Raw genomic sequence first — 26,795 nt, forward strand, 5'->3', positions numbered from 1 at the left:
TTATTCGCTCAAACCTGAATTTTTTTTATTAATTTAAAGACTCTACAGACTGATTTTGGGCAGAGCTACGCACATGCATACATACATACTACTGCCAGAAAGTCATTCGGCAGACACTTTTATCCAAAGAAAGTAGACAAGAACATATTTAAACAGGTTTATTAATGCTCATTAGGTCAGATGAAACTTCACGAGTGTGTGATTCTTTTCAAAGCAGCTTGAAGAGACTTTTTCAGGAATGTTTCATTTAACATCAGGCAGCCATACAGGGAGTGTTTGTGGGCAGCAGTCACCTGGAAAAACACATTAACACGTATGAAGAGAGATTACCAATGCTATTATATCCACTGTTCAGCCATTGTAGGAATTTAGAAACTTACATAACTGCCATATTTTGTGAGGACTGTCAGCATCATTTTTGCAAACTTCACAGACTTTGTGAATTGAGGACCCTGGCTCACAAGTTGCTCGGTGAACTGTGCAAATAGTTCTTCACTCAAGTTGAGCTGGAAAACAGACAAACAAACGAAAAAGCCCAGTAACACAAACAATGAATACCTGAAAAAAGAGTTCAATGTGTGTAAAAGTGGTCTTTCAGCAGTTTTCCCACAAACAAACATTCAGATTACCTTGGAGTCGAGCAAGCTGTGGGTAATGGAGAGCACCGCCTCACTCCATGCTATTTTGAATGTCATTCTGGGGGAAAAGGGGAAAAAACTACATCAACAAACAACTAATTACCACATGAGTCTATTATTATTTTGTGCTTCTTTGATATGTCTAAAGAACTGAAATGATCTTACTGAAGCACCAGCAGTCTGTAATGGGAATCCAGGCAGCCCTCTATCAGTCTGTTCAGAAGCTCAGCCTGTGGATTCCCTGAAAACAAAACAAAGATCAACAATAGGCGATCAGTGGAAGTGAGAGGTGAAGAACGAGGTCATGGCTCAGGCCTTCATAACATCAAAGCATCTGTCTTGTTTGCATGAACTTGAAACAGGACACTGGATCCATGCCAGCTCCGGGGCTGCTGCTCTGTGACTAACTGACCCCCCTGTGGCAGTCAGTGCTCAGAAATGATCACAACCCCTTCCTCACCCATGCTCTTTTCCTCTAGAACTGGTACAATTAGAGCGTGGCACATTGGTCTGGGACAACGGCTGCACAGCGATGTCACTGCAGTGACTAGACATCTGGAAGCTGGTTCTGACAGAGACAGCACCTGCGGGTACAGCGAAAACACATCCTGTCAATATCTCACGCAGAGACACACGTTGCACCCTTTGCTATATTCAGTGACAGACCTTTTCCAGCAGGAGGCTCTTGATGAGCGTTGTTGCCATGCTGTAGCTGAGGTCAGAAGAGGGAGCCAAAATACTGCTGCACAGTTTAGGCAGAGTCTGCTCCGGCAAGTCAGGCAAACTCAGCATACTGCACAACATCTCCAGCTAAAGATGAGAGGTAGAGATGTGGGATTAGTATTAATGCAGGGGTAAAAAAATAAAGTCAGCTGGAATATTTTGAGGACATACTTGGCCGGGGTCACACTCGTTCAGCACTTTGAACACATCCATGGAGCTCTGGTCCCACTGCAAACACACAATAATAATGATAAACAATAAATTATAGTAATACCAAATGTCAGTCTCAATCTGTGCTATGAAGAAAGAAGACACTGTTCTTACCTCTGTCTGACTTTCCAGTAATTCCTTTATTTGAAGAATAGCAACCTAAATAAACATATAGACCATATTTAGTTATGTAAAGTGTAAGTGTGATAAAGATCAAAAGAATGGTCCGATTAGTACACCTGATTTGATCAATGTGGACAGTTGCTGGCAGGGGGGTATCTAATCATCATTTCACAATTATGTTCTTTAATGGAAAGAGATCAAACTGAGAAAACTGTGAAAAATGGATGACACATTTCAGTGCAGACAGGACAGAAGAAGTCCATCTCTACCTTTATGTGTTCAGGCAGGGCGCCTGGCGCTGGCTGCAGCTCTTCAGCAGCAGGAGTCTCTCCTGAAGCATCACTTTCTAATCCTCCTGACATCACTTCTTTCGCCTTCTGTTCTTCAGCATCGAGGCATTCACTACCACAGGCATCCATCTTTATCCGTTTATGCTGCTGTGCTGTCTCCTCACCATCTGAGTCCAGAGTTATAAAGCTGCCCTTCCTTTTCCTCTGTGTCCCCAGCTCTGATAAACCAGATGTACTCTGAGACCCAGTTTCTACTGTTTGACCGCTGAGGCACTTGGCCCATCCTCCTGCCTCACCAAAACCAACCAAACGCTGCGACAGCTCCTGGAGTCTCTGTCTGCACAGCGGAGTGTACAAAGGCTCCTTGTTGTGGGACCCCAGGTTTCTTTCCAGCTGCCTAACCAGAGCAGAGACCCAGGGGCTTGGATGAGGATCCTGGCTGAGGCATTTGAGCAGATGGAGGACAGCGGTCCGAGGAAGAGCTGGGTAGACCAGATAGATGAAGGACAGCAGGTTTTGCTTGAGTAATGCTGGAAACAGGCACACCAGGGGTTTACTGGAATAGATGAAGGAAAAATAGATGTGAGGCACTGGCACAGGTATGCAGCATAATACAGGAGCAGATGGAATTATGATGAATTATTTAAATGAGATCACTTAAGTTCAGAGGGAAAATGTTTTTGACTTGGCTGTTGATCGTCTTACTGAAAGGGCTCCCAAGCCAAAAATATTATGAACAACTGTCTTAATCTTAATGCATGTATTCTGTTTTATAAGGTTATATGTTTGAATGCAGTCTCAATGTTTGGAGTTATTAGTCGCTGATGCTGGAGGAGGGTGTAACACATCACGGTTTAATTTGTTAATGACTTACTGACATTTTGGTACTATGACAAGTTAAAATGGTTGCTGTGACAGATGTTTATTGGTCAAATGGACATGGTTTACTGAGGACTGAATAGTCCAGCGTCCTACACTGAAGTTGTGGACTGCTCTAATGTCCCAGCGTTGACGTCCGCTAACTTCCAGCAGAAATTACGGTCCCTGAAGGCAACCACCGCTGCCCCTGAGCAGTCACTACAAATACAAGTTTGACTCAAAGTATGAATATATATTTTGTATTTTACGGAAACCTAACGCGTTATACTTTTACTTACAGCTTTAATGGCCGGGCTTCAGACCCTGGACAGGTTATTTCGTCTTGGCACAGCGTGTCTATGAAGTTAGACAGCGACTTTCCGGGGTTTGCACGCTGCTGCCGGCGAAAGACACCCAGAGCTCTTTGGGCACCGGAGACTCCACAAAGGAGCGACAGGACCAGCAGCTTCGACTGGCCGTCAAACCGACTCAGAAACATCAAATTGGCAGCGTCCATTCTCCCAGATGAAGCTTGACACAAACCTGCAAGCCAGCCCGCCAGGTTTGTTGACATGTCTTCTTCGCCAGTGTAGTTTCACCAACTGTGCCCGACAGCTCCACCTAGCGGTGACAGCCAAACCAAGAGTCCAGCCTCCCAAATTGAATATCACAATTCTAATTGCAAAAGTATCAATGAAGAGCACAACGCAGCTTTCCAGTGAGACAAAGAGTGAAGCAATATTTTATTTTCTGTGTACAAGTACAACTTGTTTAAAAGAAATAAAACATTTTGCATTCTTGCCAAAACTAGGAACGGGATGTCATGACTAATCGCTTGAGGCAGGTATAATCAGTAGTGGATATTTAGCAAGAAGGGGGTACAGCATAACTTTACAGACAATTAAAAAACTACCAGCCATTCAACACTTTAAAATATCAAAATGGTGCAAACTGCCAGGACAGAAGTCAGAATTGAGCACTATCAGTAGAGGTTCAGGGGGAAAAAAAATAATCTGCAACATGTTTGAAGCACCATCACCACAGGAGGGTGACATAATTCAAACTAGAAGGGCCACAGATTAACCACAAATTCATTAGAGATTCAATATTTGTCCGACACATGGAAGCTTACATCTAGAACAGGGGTAACAAACCATGTGCCATGGAGAGCCAAGTATACATGTCCTACAATCAGACTGCAGCAGGTGATTTCACAGGTCAGTTCCTCTCTGGTTGAAGGAGTGCTGGTTAGTGAAATGATCTGCTGCAGTCTGACTGCTTTAAGAACCTGAACCTTTGCTTTCCATGGTGCACCAGTAGTAACCCTGGTCTTGATCACGTCTAAACAAGATGTTTTAACACGGAGCCAATGAGGACAGAAGGGTCAACACAGCCATGTGTTCTTTCTGGGGTGCATTTTATAATCAAGACCCCATTCAGTGGTTGCAGACACTGACAAAAAGAAAAAAGTTCAGAAACCATACTCTTCAGAGAGGTAAAAGCCAAAGGCAAAGTCGTCATCATCATCGTCACCACCAGCGAGAAAGGTCATGGCTATGAAAAGATTAAGCAGATCTACGCCATCGTAGTCATCTTCATCTTCATCTTGTGCGGGATACTGTTGAGCAAGAAACAAACACATCATCTCATGCATACCAATGGCAGTAAGAACTTAAAAGCATATGACAGGATTATATTTACCAGGAATGACCTGCGACGTGCATGTCTGTCATGCCGATAAAGGCACTCCGTTTTGAAGGGGCAGTATTTGTATCGTGCATAGTAACTGCAGCTTTTCTTACTAGAATCATAAAGAGACAATACATAAATAATGCATTAACATAACAGAGACAAAATTGTATGGAAAGAAATGCAAAGTAACAAGTTTAGAATTTTTAGTGCATCCTGTTTTGTTTAATATCGTAAATGGACTCCACATGGTCATCATGCAACCTCTGTGAAATGTGTCGTATAGATCATATTTCCTTAATTTGTCACAGATTAACACTTGCTTGCTTTACATTTAAAAAAATCCCACTAATGATTTTAGGGTGTGGAGGGTAGATTAATTTCAGCTTATCAGTTGTGTCAGACCTTAAGTCCTGCTGTAGTTATTCTTGTCTCTATCAAAGCTGAATCTCACAACACACCTGAATTTCTCTTTGAAGGCAGCAATTAGGCTTTCCTTTGCTTGTCCTTCTACCCAGTACTTGTTAGGCACATAAAAGGCAGACCTCACTCTGCACTGTGGGCAGGTCCTGAGAAATAGTCATTAGACAGTGATGAAGTCAAAATCCTTCATGATGCCTTGTCAGATGCAGTTAAATGTACAAATACTATGAAACATACTTTACCACATCCGGCCCGAGGTCTTTCGTTTTCCTCCAGGTCATGATGCATTGCAAACAGAAAGAGTGATTGCAGTTTGGCAAGATGCCAAAAACATGGTTTCTTGGATCCTTCTTTTCATACACCTTGTCCATGCAGATGCCACAGATCACATTTTTACTCTGGAGTAAGGCCTCTACTGTCCCCTGGGCACTGGAGGCCGCAGCAGCAGCAGCAGCTGTAGCATCCTCTGTCGTCTCATTGGAAGAAGTCTCCTGGACACAAATGTTGCTATTAGCACAAAGCCTCCTGGATTCAACTTGTTCAAATGCCCCATAGAATGACCACACTTAAAGTAAAGCAAACCTGCTCATTTCTTCCACTATGAGCACATGCTTGAGCAACTTCTGAGCTCTGGGCCGATTCCCAAGAAGCAGTGAGATCAGAGTCATTATCTGCAATGAAAAAGTCAGTCAAGTATAGAGAAATACTGACCAAAAACAGTTTCACCCATGGAAACACCTCATACCTTGTGACTGCTCCTCAGCAATATCTGCTGCCACAGTGTTGTGTTGAGAATTTGAGTCATTAACCACAAACTCTGATGTGCTACATTGCTGCCTGGACGTCACTTCAGCCTGCAGTAGAGCAGGCTCGGACCCTCGTCTGTCAGGTGGAGCATAAGCCACGCTGGAGCTGGAGACTGCAGGTACTGAACTTCTTCTACCTGCAACAGCTGCATCAACTTCAGGCTGAAGGACATGGAGATATCTAGTGGCAGAAAATAGTCAATGAGCTTTGGGAATTTGTGTACTTGTCATCCTGCATTTGGTTACATACAACTGAGGGGGGCGGGGGTGCATACCTGCAGCATTCACCATACCAGCATCCACCTTTCTGAAAGTACCTACATATTTGGGCTGATGGTCTAACTGGCCATTCATGTCGATAATTACACCTTGGACCAAGTCTGCAAGAGCCGTTTATGAAACGCCTGCAATGAAAAGGGAAGATAGTCATTTTCTAAGGTAATTTAGCACGAGAAAACGACTTCCAAAGAGCGGACCACGGCAGACACACACTGCTCTGAGCCAAACATTTGAACTTCACTGATCTGTTAAGAAGGTTGTCCCTTTTGATTTGATGAGGGTATTTACATTATGGCTAATTATTGGAAGAGATGGGCCTACATACAGGGTCAGTGTCAGGCTCGATTATCTAGAGATAACAGCCCGTGACGCCCTGTTTCCCTCACAGACCTGAGTTAATCAGCAGCTCAGCTAATTGTGTTTACGTGCTGCCTAATCAGTCTCCTTAAAAAAACGCCAGCTCGCGGTGTCCGGACTTCCTTTTAAACTTCACACTGAATACAACTGCGCTAAACGCGGTGAATGTCGCTGCCAATAACCGACTTAACGGTCAACAAGTCCGGCTAATGTGTCAACGATTAAAATTAACTAGCTCTTTCTTGATATACACCGTCACCTTTATTCACTGCTCTCCGAGAAGTCAACCACCCGCCAACTAGAAACTTTGTCTTATTTCACTTAAAACAGGGGTTTCATTTCATCGCCAAAACACGCACTTTTCAACTTTAACGTCCGCATTCAAGTGCGGCACGACATAATTTGAAGGCAGCACGGACTCTCGGTACAAACATGGATGTTTGTAAAGTTTCTCAGCGTCAGAAGTGCAACTTCCCAACAATTTCTCCCTTTCATTGGCTTCATATTCGACCAGCTACCTCTTACCTACAGATACTTCCACTGAGGGCCGAGTCCATCCTCCGTGTGTTTACTGCATGCCGCCAAACACCTTCCATCTCTCTGTCTATTAATAGTTGACAGCCGGTTCCTTTTAGCAATTAACTTCACAACCAACCAATTGAAACGTGACGTTGACGTTTGTACGTGACGTATTCCAATTTCCCATTGATCCATCTATTTGTCTGCACGCTCCAAAAGTTTAGTCAGTTATGGTACTTCACAAGTGGTAAAGGTTAATGAACTGCAGTCATTTAATCTGCCTCATGTTAAAAAATAATTGAGAAAAATCAGTGCTAATATTTCTAACAAAGTTTATAAGTGAGATGTAACTAAACTAGGTCTGCAGACAGTTACAGTTACATGGGACTATAGTTTTTGTGAACAAATGGCAGGCACAGAGGTAGCTTACATCAACTTTTTGGTGTACTTTCTTGTTTTATCCATCTACACTCATTGCTATCTTGGCACACCGCACATCAGCCATTGATATCAAATCTGACATGTGTACCAATAGCAGGAAATTAAGGCAAAAAAAAAAAAAAAAAAAAAAAAAAAAAAGTCAGAGATTAGATGAGACAGTGGAATAATGTCACAGATCATACATTAGAGGTAGATAGGGATCAAGACAGAATAAGAGCACAAGAGGAGACTTCTGAAGGTGGACTGTGTGCACCAGTGCTGACATACTGAAGTCCATTCAGAAAAACTGCAGTGATAAAAGAGGTCCTACAGAACATGGGGGGGAAAAACAGTGAGAAACTTAGGAATCCTGGCTACAGTATCGTAAGGCTGTTACACTTTGTGCCTCTTCTAACACAACAAACCAGACTCTACACAAAAAGGATATCAATCTAGGACTGTGGTTATACCTCAGGTGAACACAAAAACAACTGATGACACCAGATGCTGGATGTCAATTTCTAATTATCGCCAATTCTCCCATGTAATGACATCACGATACCGTATGCTGGTTTTTAGGTCCAACTCCAATTCCACAACGGCTGGGACATCGTGTAAAACATGAAAACAGTATGCAATCATTCACAAAACTCCTTTATACAATCATGTGTTCACAAAGTGGTGAACCTCTCTCCATCCTCGCTTGTGAACGACTGAGCCTTTCCAGGATGCCCCTTTCATACTCAATCATGATACTATCACCTGTTACCAATGAACCTGTTTACCTGTGGAATGTTCCAAACAGGTGTTTTTGGAACATTCCACATCTTTCCCAGTCTTCAGTTGCTCCTGTCCCAACATGTTTGAAACGTGTTGCTGCATCAAATTCAGAATAGGCAGATATTTACAAAAATCAATGAAGCTGATGAGGTGAAATATTAAATATATTCTGTTTGTACTGATTTCAATTAACTATATGTCAAAAAGGATTAGCAAATGATCGCATTGTTTTATTTGTTTTACAGTGCCCCAACTTTTTTGGAATCAGGGTTGTAAATCCTGCTAGAGGTGTGAAATCCAAATTCCTCAACACGGAAAATTTTGTCGGCATGTTTGACGACACACTTGGTACAACCTGAACTAAATAGGCAGGCATGTAATACGAAAGAACAGATATACTTAATACATAAAACAAGATGATAATTCATGTTTTGCCCTTACAAATATGATCAACAATTACAAATAATTAGTAACATAATTACAAAGAATAAACTAAGAAAAACCTTAAAATGACACGTTCATGATAATTTGCATGTCAGAATAAAGAAAAAAAAAAAACATGCGGTCCCTTGTACTTCAATGGGTCATGTGTTTATAGTGTCAGCTTCAAAAACATCATCTGTGCAGCATAGTCCATTAGTTACCACTTGGGTAGATGGCTTTAAGACAAAACCTATATAACTTGGAACTCCACATTTATTGAGAAAATGGAAAACGGTATTGCACAGACAGCTGCTTTGAGAGAGCTCTACACTGCTGGAGCCAGCCCAGTTCGTGTTCTATAAACCAAATGGCAAAGTAGCGGTCATTAGTGATAATAATGATGATGATGATGATGATAATGGTGTAAACATAAACCAATTTGTTCATCTTCAGCTTCACCAAAAGTCTGAGGACAATCAGTCTTATCAAAGACATTGGCATCATAAGAAACTCTTGCACAGTTCAAACTGATGGCTCTTTTCTATTTCAACTATGCCACCGGTGTAAGAACATGAAATGCTTTCCCTTCACACGTGAGGAGGAGCTCTCTCTAGACGCTGCTCTGGGGTCAGTTTTGCTATTAGAATGTAAGAGGAGCAGCCTGAGAGAAAACATATCAATCTCTCTGTTGTTAAGTGACCGTTGTGGGAAACTAGGATTTGCAGCAAATGATTCCAGATGCTCATCTCTCTCACACACACACTCACACACACACACACACACACACACACACACACACACACACACACACACACACACACACGCGCACACACACAGGCACACACAGGCACACACGTTACTCTGCTGAGGGTAATGCTGACATTGAGAAGACTTTGCTGATTGTGTTAGCCCTACCACGTGACTCTTCCTCATCTGTCCATGTTAAAATCCATGCCCGTACGTGGAACAGTGCTTGTACTGAATGCAGTGTATTATTATAAATGTGAATTCAGTCTATAACAGTATTGCTAAAAGCAGTCTGTGCTGGAGAATACTAGTACATGTCTTTGTAGATCTCCTGTAGTAGAGGGTGGAGCGATGTCTCCGACTCAGTCTTTTTGATCTTTTGGACAAGGTGAACGTTCTCGGTAACCAGCTGACGGAGGTCCGCCATCTTCTGCAGCAGCTTGGGGAAGAGGTAGACTGAGTCAGAGTGGTTTGCTTGTAGGTGGAGGTCCAGGGCCTGGAGGATGCTGTCCTGACTCTGCTCCACCTGCTTCACGTTAATTAGCCCGGGGCGATCTGGAGAACAAGAGAGGCATCAGGGGAGACCTTATGTCACAATCACAATTGACTCTGTGCAAACATACTGGGTTCCTGCAGGGAGTGCCAAGTTAAACTGAAACTCTTTTAATGGCTTTTAAATGTCAAATAGAACCCAGGTTAATACCTCTTTCACAGTCATACAGACCAGAGTAAGAAAGTATGATGAAACATCAGTAGGGATGATATGGCCTCGAACATTTTGTCATTACTTACCAGCAGTATATAACAGTAACTTCTAATTACTTAATTAATTGAATGAATGGGACCTGGAGCTGGTATAAGTGGCATGAGATGGATGGATGAATTAACCAATTAAACATCATTAATTAATTAGGTGATGTGTTTGACTTTAAAAACAACATTTGTCCCTTTATTTCAAATTGGCTTTCCCTGTAAAAGCTTAATATCAGATGCAGTACAAACAGCAGAGACAGCACTCGTTACAGGTCTAATTGAAACTTTACAGAAAAAATGATTCAGCAGTGACATTATTACCTTTTGTAAATTACCCAGTGTTTATACCTTCAGTGGATGTTTTTTGAGGAAACTGAATTCACTATTTTAAGACCTTTCAAGACCGGCAGATAGTCTGAAAACAACCATGAGCCGATATGACATCCTTCGTACTTCTCTAGTAAACACTTCAGTCTCACCTCCACAGAGAATAATGGCAGCAACAAACAGGGCCAGATCACTGTCATCCAGCTCCAGAGCATTAAACTTGACAGCAAACTCAAACTTGGGCTCCATGATCTCACTGAAAGGCTTTCTTAAGCTGCGCAGGAACTCCCTGGTTACAAAGCCTTTACCATTGGCAACCAACAGCCCATCTTTGTTCATGAGAGAGGGCAGCATGGCAAAAATAGCCTCGTGCACGCCATACTTCAGCAAAGTCACCTGCAGAAACACACAGACAAGCGTCCATGAGTGCCTGAACCAACAGCAACTTGGAAAACATCTGTGTTGTCAGCTGCATCAGCTGTGCAGCCCACTGAGTAGACAGAGACTCACCTGATCATTAAGGAAGAGGTCCACAAACCCTGGAATGCACTTGGCGAACTCTGTGAGCTCTCGAACAGTCTCCACCGTGGTGCACTGGCAGCGGTAGAACACATGGACCCCAATCTCCTTGGTCAGGGGTGCACCTGGAACTAACTGGCTCCATACCAAACCACTTTCTGCCTTCCAGAGTGTGTCCACATCGTATATCACGAATGGCTAAAAGGAGGACAAAAATCCATGAGGCTTTAAACCAGAATAAGTTAAACTAACAATAATTGATAATATACTGCTTTAATTTCTAAACAACATAGCAATTCAAGCAACAAGTAGTTGTGGCTCACAGCCGAAGCTGACAATATCGGGCCAGGTTAGATTAGCCGTTCTGAAACTGGAATGTACCGAGGTGCTGCTGGTTTTGCCTGTCAGGATGCTACGGGCCCTCTTCTTTGTCATACTGAGGTTCTTCAAGTAGGCTGTGTTGACTTGTTTGGCCAAGGTCTTCAGGTCTGAGCCACCCGGTTTGCCGACGTTCAGTTCCTCCGCGAGCAGACCTGCCACTAGCTTCTTCCTCTCCGCCTCAGGCATACGTCCATATCGAATCGCTGAGGAAACACACACACATGCGTGGTCTTATTCTGAGTGGATATTTCAAGAGTCGATCGCTTTTTCAGCACCATGGTTGGGTTCTTACACCCGATTATGTTTTGGAACAGGTTTGTAACTAAAACAAATTAAACAAATAAATAAAAACTGAGTTGTCACTTGTTTTATTCAGTAAAGTTGTTCTGAGACAAACGCTGCTTAGTAAATTACATTTCAAGGTAAATATTTAAAATTTGTAAAAATAATTAGCTTTACTATTTTAATTAATATAATGAACAAAGAGCATTTTTGTTCTCACCATCATGGGACATCCCCAAAGACAGGCACTTCTGGAAGCGACAATATTGGCACTTGTTACGATTCTTCTTCTGAATCTTGCAGGAACGCTCACAGCGATCATATTCCAGTTTCATCCGTACAGTTCGCCGGAAAAAGCCCTGAGTGAGAAACAAAGCTACCAGTTCAGCAACTCATATCAGACTGCACAAAATGGCTGTTATGAGACTTTGTAATTTCATTTGGCTCTTCTGCTGTGATACATATATTGTATTACCTTGCAACCCTCACAGGCATGCACGCCGTAGTGGAAGCCAGAGGCCTTGTCCCCGCAGACCTTACACTCCACACTGATACCAGACCCTGTGCTGTCTTCTCGGCCAAGACGCAGCTGCTCTGACAGCGATGGTGACGAGGTATGTGACAGGTCTGCATTAAAAAAATAAATAAATAAAATGACATGAATATTATCGCTCAAGAGTTATCTATCATCTAAACACATCATGCTTCATTTGCCAGGAAGTAAGTCACAGGATTTTGAGGTAAATGTCTTACCTGTGTAGCTGGATGCTGCACTGCTGTTTTGCTTGCTATTCTCTTCCTGATCCAAACTCTCTTTCTCCTTTTTCTTCTGGTCCCCTTTCACGCCTTTAGAGGCAGGAACTACCTCCTTCTCCTCCTTGTCCTCCTCATCCTCACTTTCCCTGGACTTCAGCTCTTGTAGATCTGTCAGCTCCGACACACTTGTCCCCTCACAGCTGTCTGAACCTCCAGACTCTCCTTCCGGTGGCGTCCACCTGACATCAGCTGTGTCCGGGGGGGATTTGGGCTTGCAGTAGCCGTTCACCCTGTCGTGTGGCTCTGTAGCAGTTTGCTGAAACCATTCCATGGTTCCTGTTGAAGCTGACTCAGCGGCTCCCCTCCTGTCACGTTGCCATCATCACGCCACTATTGAATAATTAATACTTTTGATTTAAATAATCAACATTAAATGCAATGTGTACCAGATCAATTTTACTTAGTCTCAAATGTCCACATATCATCTATTTACTTTGCTAATAGTACTGCAATGTGAGTGGTTAACAATCCAACAGTTCCAGTGACCAATCACAAGCCAAACGGAGCATAAAGCTTGTCGTAACACTTTGCAGAGCCAAGACACTCCCCTAAATGTCCATTTTTCATGTAAGCACACTGGTAAAAATGCATATATGGTGTGGCAGTTTACCTTTCGGTCTTAGTATAATCACTTCTCACTGAAATTAGTGCATTTATTGATCTTTGACAATGTGTTTATTTCAGTGTCCCTTCCCAAGTCAATCCATTGCTACTAGTTTTGTTTCAGCAGCCAGGGAATGTCCTTGATAGTAATAGGCTTATGACATGATATACACACGCTGTGTAGGCATGCCTGGATTACCCACGAGGCAAGCGGAACAGACAGGGGCCCCAGACCACTAAGAGCCCTGAGTGGCCCAGTTCTTTCTGAAGACAGACGTTCAACACCAAACTAAAAGGGATGGGTGATGTGCATAAAATCTTCTCTCATGGTCTATGTAATATATCATGATATAATGCATATTTTGGAAAATCTATGGAAAAAAAACACTAAAATAACCAGTCAGGAATGTCTATTTATGGCTAATGGAGCAAACTGAACAACCAGCAGATTAAGGCACTTCATTTAAGTAATGCAAAAGTGATAGAAAAACCTATTATAGCCACAAAGCAACATGCCCACAACGACCAAATACACCCACAGTATAACCAGCATGGTAAAATCAGGATAGAATATGCATCTATGAGGCCAAAATCGAAATGAATAATGCAAGCCTGAGCACTAAAAAGAGCCCCATTTCTAAGAACACACAGGGCCCACAACTCAAGATGCCTCAGCCAACCACAGATTCTGCTCTGGCATTTCTGTGTCCTAAACATTTCAGTCTGTTCTCCACTATCTTAAAAAGTAAACTGTGTCTCCGCCGGAGCTGGGAGACATCTGTATTATTGTTTGCCTCAGCTCCATGGTAGGGTGCACAGTGTACTTGGTGGGTGCTGTAAGGGGACAGGGTGCATGCACTATGTACACAGTGAGCAGTGTTGATCGCTGGTGCAGGCGGTAGGGGAGAGGGCTTTGGGGGTGGGGGTTACATACTTGCCCCGCGGCCCCCTAGTGGATTAATCCATCCATGTATGTAGCTCGTTATGCCCTGACAAACATCCACAGTGTCAAACGTTACTTAATAGATATTATTAATGTTTTCAGAGTGTATACTTTCGTTACATGATGAGTTAAAAGTGGTTCAAAGTCTAAACTTTGCTTTCATAACGTTTCGAAAACAAAACCCACCCGGGATTAACTCGGACTGTTCGGTCTTGTCTAGTAGCCAACCTGTCACACTGGTTCTCGGAAATATCTGCTAACATTATTGTGAATTGTATGAATCACTGACAGGTCTGTAACTGGATATAAGAATTTAAGAGATGAAAGAAACAAGGTTAAAGACACGCGGAGCTTCTTCCTTAAAGCGAAAAAGTTTAAATGTGGAGCTTTAGCCCGTCGGTTGGCCGTCGAGGAGTGTCGGCACAGCTAGCTAACTCAGCTAGTTAGCTACTAACCTTGAATGTTGACTGAGTACCACTAGCTGTTAGCGTGGCTGACCCACATTCCCGTGTGCGCCTTTAAATAACGTTAGCTGTCTTGCCAAGTTAGCTTACCTCTCCCAATAGTGCTGCTGGTTGAGAAGATGTTTACGGCGAGAGAATTTGCCAGCGGGGTAAAATAAACAAGCAGCAAAAACAGTCCCGAGTCCTGTCCAGATCGATCGGCTGTTGACAAGTTGTTTGAACTCGGGAGTTAGCTAGCAGCAGGAGCTAACGTCAGCCTGCTAACATAAAGTCAGCCTGCTTCAGGCCTCCATGGAGCTCACGAGCTGACAAACGCTGAGCCACGGGAAAGCAGCTCGGACACTTTTGTTCGCTACGATATCACATGCAGACAAGCATAGTTAACTGATAATCCCTCCCCGACTCTCTTCTTGTTGCTCCTAGCTTTGCTTTGCTTTGCTTCACTCCCCCCCTCCTCCTCCATCGTCACATGCCAGTACATAGCGCCCCCCCACATACACACACATACGCACATCAGGCTGAGTCCTGCAAACAGCTTTCTGAGGAGTCAAGGTCTAATAATATGATCTGTTGATTCTGTAATCTGCAACGTGGACATTTATTTTGCATCTGCCATCACCTTGACAGGTTTTATGTGGCTTTGATCATATCTACACAAATAGGTAGGCTACATGTAGTGTCAGGACTTGTTAGGTAAATATGTGAGTTTAAGTCAAGAAATAAGAGTTGAAGAGTTGGATTGCACGATTTTCAAGTCATGAAGAAGCCATTTTTATTAATCTAATGATATTTCACATAATATGACATGATAACCAACCAGGCCAAGCAACAGACGGCCTCTGGTTCACCATGAGACCACAGCATCCTTCAAAGAAAACTGTTTATTACAACCTGGGTTTCATTTCTGGCCATCAGTTGTGTCAGTTATAGCAACACGGTACTAAAGTTATAGCTGAGTCTGTAAACATAGGTCCAACAGAGCAACAAACAAACCTTATTCCCTGATCTGTATTCAATGGATGGCCCTGGCCCTGTAGTCAAAAGAAAGTTGAAATGTGTTTTTTACCTTTTTTATTTCATGGTGCATCTTCCTAAATTGATTTGTGGTTAATCTAATGACACACAACAATCATGAGGCTTTGTTATATTCCATCATAAATATAAATATAGTGTCCACATTTAAGAGAGAATTCAGCCATGTTATACACATTTAAATTGACTTAAAAAATGTCTGTATTCATAATTAGATGAATTTAGAAGTGATGCTATATCAAAAATAGCATTTTCCCAAAACAATGTTGTCTTAACTTTTTTCTTTTTTCTACATTGAGCAATCTGCTACTTGCAGTTCTGAGCACAGTTTGAGGTTGTGCAATCTGCTGCTAAGACATAACTAAGAAAAGAAACAGATACTAAATGTTTTAGAAGTTAAAATCAGCATCTATACAGAAAATAAGTATAAATATATGAGAAGATATACATAGATATATATCTTTTCACCCTCAATAAATGCCTCTTAATACAATATTTTTAATGTTTTTATCATTTATGTGAGGATTTGTGAATGTTACTGCAACTGAAGCTTTGTTGAAACCTGCACAATATGAACTATTGTAAAGGTTTTTTTTTTTTTTTTGAAAGCAGCTATGGATTATAAAGAACAAAGCAGCCAACATGTAGTTTGTCCTGTTTGACGTGTCTGCTGAGGGTTTCATTGCAAGAATCATCAAATTAGTCAGTGATGACAGATCTGAACCCTGAACAAATGAGGTAGACTCAAATTCAGACTAAAGCGGACGTGCAGGCTGCAAACTTCAGCTTGTTCCGTTTTGGGATCTTTGCCATTAAACTGTCCTTTATTTTAGAACTTAATATAAATAGTATGTATTTCAGCTTTTCACTGTGTAAAGCATCAGTTAAGGATTCATTTAAAGGGATGATTACAACTTGTTTGAATTAAATGCTGCACATAATAGAACAGAGTAAAGATTCAGGCAGTTACCAGCATCAATTCACTCTTTTATTTACAATTATGTTAACTGACAGTAGAAAGAGGAAGTTAAATGAGAGCTTCTCTCTCTTTCTCTTTTTCCTGTTTATCAGGAGCCATACTTAGAACGAAAATGCGGTAAACTCCAACACTGCACTTTTTACATCAAAAGAATCCCCCCACCCCCCCCCAAAAAACCATGTGTAAAAATCAAACATTGTTATGTGTCAACATTACAGAGCTAAACAAATGAGTATTAGACTTTAAACATCACATCTTGCTTTGTTCTTTCAGGATCTTGCATACAGCTCATTCTCTTTGCACTGAGGTATCGTTTATGTCCAGACCAGGCCTCACACAGGCTGCAGTCAAAGCATTAGTTGAGCAGTGAATTCTTTCAAATGCAACTTCTCATTAAAACGTTTTTAACTGCTGCAGTCTGTGAAATGAGGTCAGTAATTTCTAGATTTAATAGAAATACTAGTAGTATAAGTTCAGTTTTAAGTGAGGATGTTCCATTATTTTCATATTGTTCACATCTCTTGATCCTCCTGTCAGGACGCCTCACAGAGTGACCAGAAGTGATCTACGCAGCCCCTCCAATTCGTGTTTTTAGGGGATGTCCATGTCTCCATTAGAGGCATGGGAGTGGCGTTTCTCCAAATCACACCCAGCTCGGTTGTCAACATTTTCTTTGCTCTCCTCATCCTGGTCCTCTGATCCTGATCTCCTTCTGAGACGCAGGCCGGGATCTCTCTGCGTGGGTACCTGGAAAAAGGAGCTTCCCAACGACGGTCTCTTCTCTAAAAACAAGAACAGCACAAAGAAAACACTTCAGAAAACGCAGTCAGATTTAGGTCTGTAACACAGAGGTTTGAGACGAAGGTGCTGAAATAGGAAGGAATTCATTGGCTAAAAAAAAAAAGTCAAAATGAAATCAAATATCAGAAATTGTATTTACACAATGTGTGAAATATAACTATCATCTATTTATTCCTCAAACAATCTCTGATCTGAAAATGGTGTCACTCTAGTCTTAACTTTAATCACCGTTAAATGTCAACTCAACCTCGGCTCCGGCATTTAACACTGGCATTCAGTAACCTGCAGCACATCCTGGGGAATAATTCAAATGGTAAATTTTCCACATAGTTTTTGACCTTAGGTTTGACTGGCACTCTTTTAATCACGTCATCTCATTGCACCCTCTTCTTCTGCAATAGTTCAATGGCACCTAGCTGGAGAACCAGCAGCATCAACTGTTTATCTCAACGTGCTCAACTTCTAACATTTGCATCAGAGTAGTGGATAGAAACACGCAATGTTTTGCATTTCATTTGGCTGATTTTCTGTAAATTCAGCCAAAATTTGCACTACATTTGCAAACCTGACAACAATAGGACAAGCGCAGGAGTTACAAATAGCAGTAATGAAGTCTTAATTCTATTCAAGGTCTAATGTCTCTGCTCCTCAATATAGTGTACATTTATGTGTAAACATGTAAAAAGTCCTGCTATGGCACAAAATCACCTCATGTACTCAAGTGAGCTATAACAGGGCACGTGTTTTCCCCGTCTACACGTCAACGCTGCGAACTGAGTTTCTCAATATCTCCACCCTTGAAGGACTGGGTGACCAGTGACCTAAGACTGGGATTGTGTGTGGACGAAAGGCCAAAACACAAAGAAAAAGCTATGTTGAAATATGAAAAATACCCATGTGCATGTGGATGTGGCATGAAGCAGCCATCATTCATTCTGTTACTTTCACTGCCTGAACAAGGCTTCAGTGAAAAATGAAGGCTGTAATGAAAGCTCTTGAAATGCTACACATTTGTCATGTCAGGCAATGCGCTCGTTCAGAGAGGACACATACCGCCTGGTCCAATCGGTCGCATCAGCCTGTTCATCTGGACATTCCAGTGTTTGACGTTGGTGCTCGCCTGGCGAAGTTTCCTCTGAGCAGCCTGTCAGAGAAAGACAGCAGCTCAATAAAATGCCACCAACCACCAATTCCAACTAATAAGTATCAGTAATAAGAACCTTTTCACATCAAAGTTACAAGGTTCTTCCAAAGAAATGATAAAAAAAGACATGAGAGAATCGGTCAGAGTCTGTCGTTTGAAACATCCAGCTGGACTTTGAAATCGTTCTGAAGGACCAGCCTGCGTATTGTTTCATTAATGTATCTGTTATACTGCACTTTGTAATGTGTTGTCCTGTCTGTTACTACATGGAGATGCTGCCATCTGGGCTCTGTAGTCCTTGAACATGACATTTGAAATCTCAGTGAGCTCATATCTGGTTAAATGAAGGTTAGTAAAAATAAATAAAATCGGCTATTGGCTCAGTTTATCGCACCGGATCTCCAACAGGCAACATTTCCTCTTAGAGATAAGAGGCAAGCAACTTGGAACCAGTTCTATGTAGTTTCAGTGATCACTGCTAATTAACTGTGAAATCAGAGAGGTTTTAATGATTTGGTTCTTACCACTACGTCCTGGTCAACCCGGTGCCTGTTGGCGCGGACGTCCTCCAGCTGCCTCTGCGCCTCCTCCAGTTCCCGGGACTTGGTCTCCATTTCCTGTTTCAGCTCCTGCTTCTCCTTCTGTGTCTTCAGGATGTACTCTTCTTGTTCCTCCTGCAGGGCCATCAGGGCCTTCATTTTCTCCTCCTCCTCAGCCAGTAACCTGGACACAACAGAGAACACATAAAATCACATTTTCTAAAAAAATGATTTGATCAAATCTTGGTTGTTTAAGAGGATGAGATATTCATAGAACATTTCAGCCATTACAGTGAGCAAAGGTGCACGGGGCCTGAAGCTGAATCTGTTTACAGACTGACGTGATCAATTCATTAGAAATGTTTTACCTCAATAAGGCCGAGAGAGCGCAGTGGCAGTAACACAATAGATCTGACTGATGGCAACATTTAACAACTTCCTCTGTCAGAAGCTCAACTTCCTCAGGAACATAACGCAATATGAACTCCTTTCAACGCTGAGCTTAATGTCTGCTATCTGCACACAAAGCTCCTCCCTGCTCACAGCTCACAGACGAATGTTTGCAGGCTATTAACCCAAACAATTGACCTCTTATCGTGCTGAGAAAGTCTATATAAGTCTCTAATCGCGTGTTAGCGGAGATGGATGCCAATAAATAACACTTTACCCTGCTTGGGCTAAGCGGAAGGCTTCCTCATCCAGCCTGGCTTTGATCTCCTGCTGCAGCGCCTCCTCCAAACGCCTCTGCATCTCCTCCAGCTCCTGGATCCTCTTCCTCTGCCTCTCTGCTTCCTCCTCTTTCAGAGCCATCTCTGCCTGCATACTGACCCGCGCCTTGAGACGCACAGCAAGAAGCAAAGTGATGAACACGCATCGTTCTGCTTCTGGACTCAAGCTCTATTCTTTGCCTCCACACTCACCTCCTCAGCCTCTCGCAGCTGGACCTCCAGGGCCCGCTGGAGCTGCTCGTGCTGCTGGCGCCTCCTCTGCTCATCCTGCTCCAGGAGGGCCTGAGCCTGCTTCTGCGCCTCCTTCAGGAGCTCCAGCTCTGCCAGCTTACGCTCCCGTTCCTCCTGCAGGGCCCGCAGCCTCTGCAGCTCCTCCTCCTTGGCCTGCCGTCTCTTCTCCCGCTGCTCACGTTGTTCGCGCCGCTTTAGCTTCAGATCTTTGTGGAGGGAGTTCTTCCCCTCCACGTGAAGCCTTATGGCCGTTTGAATGGCTGTGAAGAAGATAATGTTAATGTCTTGGCATGAAGATGGAGCTTTTATGATGGGCCCATGACTTATCAGTGGCCATTATCAGTGAACGAGTCTCCTCTGACCTGTAGTCCACTCCTGTCTCTGTTTGGTGTCTGAGGCGCTCATCTCATAAGTCTTGGAGAGGGTTTTCAGACAAAACATGCACCTCTTCCCATCCCGATCTGGCAGTACCTTTTCAACAAGCAAAACAGTCATTTTATCAATAAATATCCCTCCATTGTGCATTGTCTTTTCCTTTTTTTGACATTTGTTGTTACATTTCTTAAATATACAGTAGTGAGGAGGAAAAAAAGGGAGAACTCACTGGGAAAAGGACGTTTTTGATCCATTTTGAACGACCAAACAATATTTGATCATCGTCTACTTCCTATAATAAAGCATGATTTTAGAATGGTTGCTTGTTTTCCTTTGCAGTAACACATGTTGCAGTGTGTAGTGTTCTTGCTGGAAAAAATAACAGAACTTGACCAGATTTTTGTCATTACTCGTGTGGCATTGATGGGCTAATAATTGACTCTGTGTTCGTGTCAAAAGCCAGCAAAACAGGCGAGGTAACAACCACTGGACTTCAGCTCTACTGCTGCAGGCTTCACATTCAGAGCGGGTCACTCAGAGTGAGGCTGCACACCCCTCTTGAGTTCAGTTCACTTGAGCTCTGTGAGATTTGTGAGGAAATCTGATTGTGAAACAAGATTCTGGATCCAACTGTGGTGCTTTTCAGAAACTTGATGGTTCCCAACCTTTTTGGATTATGACACATAAATATGAAGCAAGGGACTGTTTGAAACTTATTTGGGGTAGAGACCTCCAGAAAAGGGGGAGGGTTATGTGTTTTTCCTCCTTGCTCAAGGGAGGATACTCTAAATTCTTTAGAAGAGGGGGGAGGGTCTATGGTGATCAGTGCCATGTCGTCTACAGCAGCTCCCACCTTCATTTTCTGCATATTAATCTGCATATTAACAGAAAGCAGAAGAATAGCAGAAAAATATCTCACAAAGGTAAATGTGTCATGTCAAGTGATGGAGACAACTGCTGAGTCAAAAACAAAGACTGGCTGGAACATTTGGAAGAGTTAGAACAGGAGCCGCTACGCATGACCGCTTCTACCATGACACACCCGAAACAGTGACCACGCTGCACTGTGGATAATGAAGGCATCAGGTTTTGACACACAGGAGGAGTACGTGGAATACAAAAGACAATATCTCTGGTTCTGTTGCACTTGTTTTTGAACCTTTTTTAATGAAAGTGTCCATTGTGAGACTGACATAGTTACAGGAGTGTAGTGCTAAATCAGTGGAGTACTCTTTTAAGGTTTAATATGGAGAAGATCATCTCAAACTACATGAGCACTTTTAGCTACTAATGCCAAAATTGCACAAATTCAGTAGTGCTGGATTACTTTGGAGATATACTGGTGAATGTGTTGCAGTTTTTTGGCTTAGTCAAGGAAAGGGTCCAAAGACACTTGTAATAACACTGGGACGGCCCAGTGAGACATAACGCTCTCCCACTGCCCCCGATATTCTTAGTATAGTCCTTTTTTCAGAGTTCTGAAGAGGTAACATTTTCCAGTAATTAACAAAAAGCCCCTCAAATACGTGGGACGTCACAAAAAACAAACACCTGTTAAGCAACGTGTGAACCCTTCAGCATCATCTTGCAACACCTTGGGGGAGTCCCCATCCCCAGGTTGGGAACCGCTGGCTTAAAGAATTAAATTTGGACTCAAATGTACAAAAGAAAGCAAATGAACTTTATATATTTCTTTTCTGAACAAAAGGACAAAGAATAGATTGTTATAAAAAGCCACAGTTGTTTCCAGTGTTAACAGCGTTCAGCTTTGAAAGACGATCGCCTCCAGCTGCTTACCTCCACACAGCAGTTCCCATCCAGAATTATGCTGCCCTGGCACTCCTTGCGGTCCTCCCCGGTGTAGTAGGACAAGTTGCTCGGCCTTAAGGTGAACCAGCGTTCCTTCCAGTTCCTCCTCAGCTGGCCTTTCTTCCACAGATAACCCTGCATGCGGCACACACACATATACAGTCACCGCCACAATGCAGAGCGAGTCAGGAGCCAATACACAGGCCTCGGGTGGCAGATGGGTCTCCTACCTCTTTGAGGACATCGCCAACTATCTCCCTGTACACCTCCTCTATGGCCATGCTGGTTATGCTCTTATCAATTCCTCTGGTTATTTTTCCAGAGTTCATCATCTCCAGAAAAACCCAAACAGTAATGCCGCTCTGCTGCACAGAGTCTTGGGAGAAGAAGTCCTCTAATTCAACATAGTTGAACTCAATACTCATAGCCATGCATACCTTCTTGAGGAGGTACTCCACCTGAAGAGGAAAAGAAACCAAACTCTTGAGAGTGAGAAAAAAATGTGTCATTTGAATTATCTGTCTTTGCTGCATTATACTCAAGGGAGGAAGCAACTAAAAAAAGACCAATAAAGGCAGTGATTAAGTACCTTTTTGTACTATATTTTAGTTTTATTTCAGTGACTTTCCTCTGACATTTTTTTTTAAAATTTGGCTACATTTGGGGAGTTGTTCACAAGAAATTGTTAGTTGCCAGATAAGATCAGAGCTGTCTTGTTTTGCTTTATCTGTGCACTTTAATTTGTTTTTTCCAATTTTCAACATGAAACACCCACAGTAAAGATCACATTCAGCCATGCTGTACTTCTCAAGACAGGATCAATAACAGTTATATCTATGTTAATTCCTATTTAAATGTACTTCAATAACAGTATTTATGACACTGCAGTACTCATTCAATCACAGATTTCTTTGTCCAGTGGTTGGTGTGTGAAGTGTGTACCAAAATAAAATGTTTTCTTAAACTCAGTGTGATAGAAACTACCCTGCCCTTGAAATGTAGGTCTTTCTCTTGGCAGCAGCTGCGAAAAACACACGACAGGAAACCAAAACGACAGCTTGCAAGTGAGAAACAAGCCCACACTGCTGCATGAAAAGAGCACCGTGTTCCATGATGGCAAGAAACAAGGTTTCAGCCAGGGTGTATTTAGTGGCTGTCAAAGATCCAACAACATTTTTAGGTCACAGATCACTGACTAGCCTCAGAATTGTACTCAACAACACGGCACAATAGGATGAAATATCCCTGTGCCTAAATTTAGAAACAAGTGTCACTATCATCACATGGAGCCACAGGCAGCAATGACTTCAAGATGTGCAAATTTGTTGGCATATATAATCCTACAATAGATGTTTTTGTTTTCAGTCCGATTGTGTTTTGACTGAGGAAATACAAGACAAGAAACGAGAAATGCCTCACATTCCAAGTAGCACTGGAGGATATAAAGTATCTGTTTTGTAAGAGAAATTCCTGTAAGTCTAAATATATTCGAGCTGAACTTACCTCGTCGGGGACCATGACCAAAGGGTACTTGTCTTCAGAGAGAAAATTAAAAAGGCACCAGAGTCGAAAAGCATCCTTCTCTGGCAGAACAGTGCTGCTGGTTTTGTCCGTCTGGTAGTTTTTCTTTGCCGTAAGAGTCCAACAGAGCTCGTCTACGTTTTCCTTAATGAAAGAGCCTTCAACAACCTACAGCAACAAAAACGCAGATTAAAAAAAAATCTCTGCCAGGGTCCTTGACTCCATAACATTACAATTAGACAAAACAAAAAGAGCACGTCGTGCCGCTTTTATCACCTTATCCAGGATGTATTTGTTGAGGTAAGGCATGTAACCCTGACTGGAAACTGGGCCATCATCATCATCCCTGAAGTGCTCCTCCAAAGCAACTGGATCATGTGGGATACACAAGACTGTGCACAGATTGTGGGACAGCACCTGAAAAATCCCACCGTACAGGACAGAAATATTTAAAAAAGGACAACACATTGGAGCAGAGCCGCGCACAGCTAATCATATACAGCAAATAAGCTTCACTGGCATGAATGTTAAAGTAAATTACTGACAAAACTTCATTACATGCAGCACGTGGACAGTTGTGTGTGAGATAAAACATCTATGTTACTATTCCCTCTGAAAATACAGGCCAACAAATTCAGAGAAATATGTTCATTTTGATCTTTAGGGAACTGAAATTTTGATATTTCTGTTGAATTGCATTTTCCTCAAAAATAATGTGGTTTGCACAAGTGTGAAAAGTGTGACAAACAAAAAGACAGCGTAACGACAACACGTAAAACAACACACTGAAACGCTGAAAAATATCAACAAAAATGTAAAAGGTAAATAACATAAATATCAATAATTTAAATAAAAGCCAAACAGTTAAAGAGAAAACAATAAAAGATGTACATCAAATATCTGTAAGAAATGCTAAAAAGATTACATTACAAGCTATTAATAACATAAACTACTATGTGCAATCAAAGTGCTACTATTATTATTATACGAGTATCACTACTAGTGTGTCAAAGAGGATTTTACAGTACAAAACCGGGCTTTTAGTGCTATAAATTTCTTCAACTGAATGTGCAACGCCTTGCGATATCTGATGCACTTAATCAGACAACCACTCTCCGTGCGCTGAGCCATAACCACATCCTGTCTCTAGGCACCAACGCAGTACAACATCTGTCATTTCGGAGGCCACGGCATGCAAACTGCTAGCTTCTAAAGAACATGGTGCCTGTACACAGGCTGCATGCATGAGGGGGATAAGCCTAGTCATGAGGCTGACTTGCTGTGAGCCAGCAGTGGCAGGCGGCACATTGCAGGAACGTGGAGGTGGCTGGAAACGGAGTCCACACCAAGAGCAAGTGACATAACGATGAGATCAACAAAAATACAGTGCCCCCATTGAAGTGCTGTGGCAGGAGACAACAATCACCAACATGTTTCCACTTTGCTCTTGCTCTAAGTGTAACAATGTCCTTTTTACATACATGGGCTCATGGTGCGAAGATACTCTATTCAACAGGCTGTTGTCTGGTCGGGTCCAGTGCCAGAGGACCCTTTGCACTACAAGCTGGTATATGGAGGCCCAGTGCAAGCACAGCTTGGAGATGAGGGCTCCCATTCATATACACACTGAGAGCAAACTGTTACTCTGGTGCTCTTGCCGGACAGAGGTGCATATTGTGCCTTCTTTCAGCAGTGAAAGCATTTTACTCGAAATATAGGGAACAAATTTGTTCCTTGTTGGACAGCATGTGGCTTAAAAACAGAGTTTCACACAGGAAATAATGTCGAAGATAATTCGTACCAGATTGCGTACACTGTTATTTCCCCAAGCAATGAGCCAAATACAAGCAAACACCAAATTACAAATGCAGTTGTGACATTTAGTTTGCTGAACACTCGAAATATTTTCACCTCATCTTCCTCAGAGCGAGCCCACGTGATGGAATAAGAATTGAGCTAGGAAATGAGGCAACAGACGAAAACTGTGAGTGAATTTCCCGCTGAATAAAGAAAAGTTCCTAATGCCCAGGTAGTCCACTCACCTTCAGCTGAGACTTGGACACCTTACCGCTCTTCTCCAGATCCAGGGCTGTGAAACCATACCAGATGGACTTGAGCAGCTCCGACCGCAGGTCCATGTCTACAGCAGAGTTACTTTCTGGTTTCCGACTCTGCGTCTCTTCTTCTTCCCTCTGCTGTTGACACAGGCCCCTGGGTGACAGGCTCACACCCACACTGTGTTGCTGCTGTCAGACACACATGGGGCTTTCGTAGCCTGCTGCCAGCGACACCTGCAGGACATCCAAGGTCAGTGAGGGAGGGAGGGTCTGACTGTTGACGGCGTGCTGTCATCCTGCCTTCATCCTGCGGTGAAAGAAGACACAGATACTCACAATACAAAAGTACTCCATTACAAGTAAAAGTCCTTTGCACATATTATACTTTAATACTGAGAATGTCTGTTTTATTGTTATAGTCGTTATAGTTTCATGTTATTACATTATGTTCTGTTGTTACTGATGCATTAAGGTGTAATCAGCATTTCAATGTTGCATGTGTTCAACCTACCTGTGTCTGCCTGTAAGCTTATTTCCATGTTCCACTGATTATTAAATCACTGAACTGTCCCCTACATGTCTCAACTAAATGCAACTATGTACTTATGCTGTTTGATACACACCAGACACAAGAATAGAGTAACAGAGTAAAAGTACTTTCCGCCACGGCATGGTGATGGTGCTACTAAGTATGAATGTGAATATCAGATGTGGCGTTCAAGTGTGCTGAAGGTAATGTGGAAACTAGGTTATTTTATTACTAACCTCGCACTATTGTTTGTGAATCCACTAGTTTTCTCTCTTTGCTTTAATGCTTGTACTCAGTTTAGGTCCAGCGTTAGCTCACGGTCACGTATGTTAGAATGAAATTAGCAGTTAGCTTTAGCTCGAGTCTGTAAATACCTCTCATATAGCTCACTTAACTTAGCTAGCAGGCCTAAATATGTTGTTTGAGTCACTGTTTAACAAAATAAACAAACTGTAAGAATACCTGCGAGTCCACTTTTGCTTGCTTGAAGACATATGAATCGACAGCAGCATCTCACATTTCGTCCAGAGCGACTCAAATAAACATCCAGTAATTATCCAAACAGAGTGGGGACATTAATTCAATGGCTGTTGGATTTGATTATCAGGCTATTTCTGCTGGCCCAAAGATGCCGTGACAAACATCGCCCTCTAGAGGTCCTTTGGTGGTAACTGATG

General features: G+C 42.4%; 4 protein-coding genes across 6 annotated transcripts; all 4 read right to left on the reverse strand.

The window, feature by feature from the left end:
- Positions 1–143: 143 nt before the first annotated feature.
- fance (FA complementation group E) lies at positions 144–3,436 on the reverse strand. The gene is made up of 10 exons (XM_076741604.1): positions 3,142–3,436; positions 1,964–2,540; positions 1,686–1,730; positions 1,533–1,589; positions 1,305–1,448; positions 1,099–1,222; positions 804–879; positions 630–696; positions 381–506; positions 144–293 (listed from the first exon to the last, which is right to left on the reverse strand). The coding sequence occupies exons 1-10, from the start codon at positions 3,414–3,416 to the stop codon at positions 189–191; spliced, it is 1,596 nt and encodes a 531-aa protein (XP_076597719.1). The 5' UTR covers positions 3,417–3,436; the 3' UTR covers positions 144–188.
- Positions 3,437–3,648: 212 nt separating this feature from the next.
- Positions 3,649–7,018, reverse strand: mkrn4 (makorin, ring finger protein, 4). 2 transcript variants are annotated; one of them, XM_076740478.1, is made up of 8 exons: positions 6,922–7,018; positions 6,036–6,164; positions 5,700–5,941; positions 5,537–5,625; positions 5,192–5,445; positions 4,993–5,100; positions 4,544–4,643; positions 3,649–4,460 (listed from the first exon to the last, which is right to left on the reverse strand). In XM_076740478.1, exons 1-8 carry the CDS (start codon positions 6,990–6,992, stop codon positions 4,314–4,316), a joined length of 1,140 nt encoding a protein of 379 aa, XP_076596593.1. In that variant the 5' UTR covers positions 6,993–7,018; the 3' UTR covers positions 3,649–4,313. The 2 variants fall into 2 exon arrangements, with proteins under 2 accessions (XP_076596593.1, XP_076596592.1); XM_076740477.1 differs by lacking the exon at positions 6,922–7,018 and having other exon boundaries at positions 5,192–5,442; positions 6,036–6,362.
- Positions 7,019–8,795: 1,777 nt separating this feature from the next.
- Positions 8,796–14,899, reverse strand: ppardb (peroxisome proliferator-activated receptor delta b). Its single transcript, XM_076740476.1, has 8 exons — positions 14,464–14,899; positions 12,301–12,693; positions 12,023–12,174; positions 11,768–11,906; positions 11,266–11,468; positions 10,876–11,082; positions 10,518–10,761; positions 8,796–9,840 (listed from the first exon to the last, which is right to left on the reverse strand). Exons 2-8 carry the CDS (start codon positions 12,632–12,634, stop codon positions 9,593–9,595), a joined length of 1,527 nt encoding a protein of 508 aa, XP_076596591.1. The 5' UTR covers positions 12,635–12,693; positions 14,464–14,899; the 3' UTR covers positions 8,796–9,592.
- A 1,474-nt stretch (positions 14,900–16,373) lies between these two features.
- On the reverse strand, positions 16,374–26,734 carry LOC143327595 (differentially expressed in FDCP 6 homolog). Of its 2 annotated transcripts, none has more exons than XM_076742037.1 (12): positions 26,581–26,734; positions 25,575–25,896; positions 23,809–23,949; positions 23,515–23,700; positions 22,242–22,469; positions 22,000–22,146; positions 20,190–20,298; positions 19,789–20,087; positions 19,536–19,702; positions 18,854–19,052; positions 18,239–18,329; positions 16,374–17,166 (listed from the first exon to the last, which is right to left on the reverse strand). In XM_076742037.1, the coding sequence occupies exons 2-12, from the start codon at positions 25,668–25,670 to the stop codon at positions 16,976–16,978; spliced, it is 1,854 nt and encodes a 617-aa protein (XP_076598152.1). In that variant the 5' UTR covers positions 25,671–25,896; positions 26,581–26,734; the 3' UTR covers positions 16,374–16,975. The 2 variants fall into 2 exon arrangements, with proteins under 2 accessions (XP_076598152.1, XP_076598151.1); XM_076742036.1 differs by lacking the exon at positions 26,581–26,734 and adding an exon at positions 20,432–20,494 and having other exon boundaries at positions 25,575–25,794.
- Between the last annotated feature and the right edge of the window lie 61 nt (positions 26,735–26,795).

This window comes from Chaetodon auriga, chromosome 10 (assembly GCF_051107435.1).
Source record: "Chaetodon auriga isolate fChaAug3 chromosome 10, fChaAug3.hap1, whole genome shotgun sequence".
Classification (NCBI taxonomy): Eukaryota; Metazoa; Chordata; class Actinopteri; order Chaetodontiformes; family Chaetodontidae; genus Chaetodon; species Chaetodon auriga.

Bases quoted from the DNA above. Each gene is read 5' to 3' on its own strand.
- mkrn4 (XM_076740478.1), bottom strand. From the start codon at position 6,992: ATGGAAGGTGTTTGGCGGCATGCAGTAAACACACGGAGGATGGACTCG. The intron at 5,942-6,035 runs GTATGCACCCCC...TTCTGCCACTAG, and splicing joins TGGTATGGTGAATGCTGCAG to ATATCTCCATGTCCTTCAGC. The intron at 5,626-5,699 runs GTATGAGGTGTT...TTTTCATTGCAG, and splicing joins TGCTGAGGAGCAGTCACAAG to ATAATGACTCTGATCTCACT.
- ppardb (XM_076740476.1), bottom strand. From the start codon at position 12,634: ATGGAATGGTTTCAGCAAACTGCTACAGAGCCACACGACAGGGTGAAC. The intron at 12,175-12,300 runs GTAAGACATTTA...TTTTTAATGCAG, and splicing joins TGCAGCATCCAGCTACACAG to ACCTGTCACATACCTCGTCA. The intron at 11,083-11,265 runs GTACATTCCAGT...TCCTCCTTTTAG, and splicing joins GCAAAACCAGCAGCACCTCG to CCATTCGTGATATACGATGT.
- fance (XM_076741604.1), bottom strand. From the start codon at position 3,416: ATGTCAACAAACCTGGCGGGCTGGCTTGCAGGTTTGTGTCAAGCTTCA. The intron at 1,223-1,304 runs GTCTGTCACTGA...CTGTACCCGCAG, and splicing joins AGAGCCTCCTGCTGGAAAAG to GTGCTGTCTCTGTCAGAACC. The intron at 697-803 runs GTAAGATCATTT...CTTTTCCCCCAG, and splicing joins TACAGACTGCTGGTGCTTCA to AATGACATTCAAAATAGCAT.
- LOC143327595 (XM_076742036.1), bottom strand. From the start codon at position 25,670: ATGGACCTGCGGTCGGAGCTGCTCAAGTCCATCTGGTATGGTTTCACA. The intron at 23,701-23,808 runs GTGATAAAAGCG...TTGTTGCTGTAG, and splicing joins ACAAATACATCCTGGATAAG to GTTGTTGAAGGCTCTTTCAT. The intron at 18,330-18,853 runs GTAAGAACCAAA...TTTCTCTGACAG, and splicing joins GGGTTGACCAGGACGTAGTG to GCTGCTCAGAGGAAACTTCG.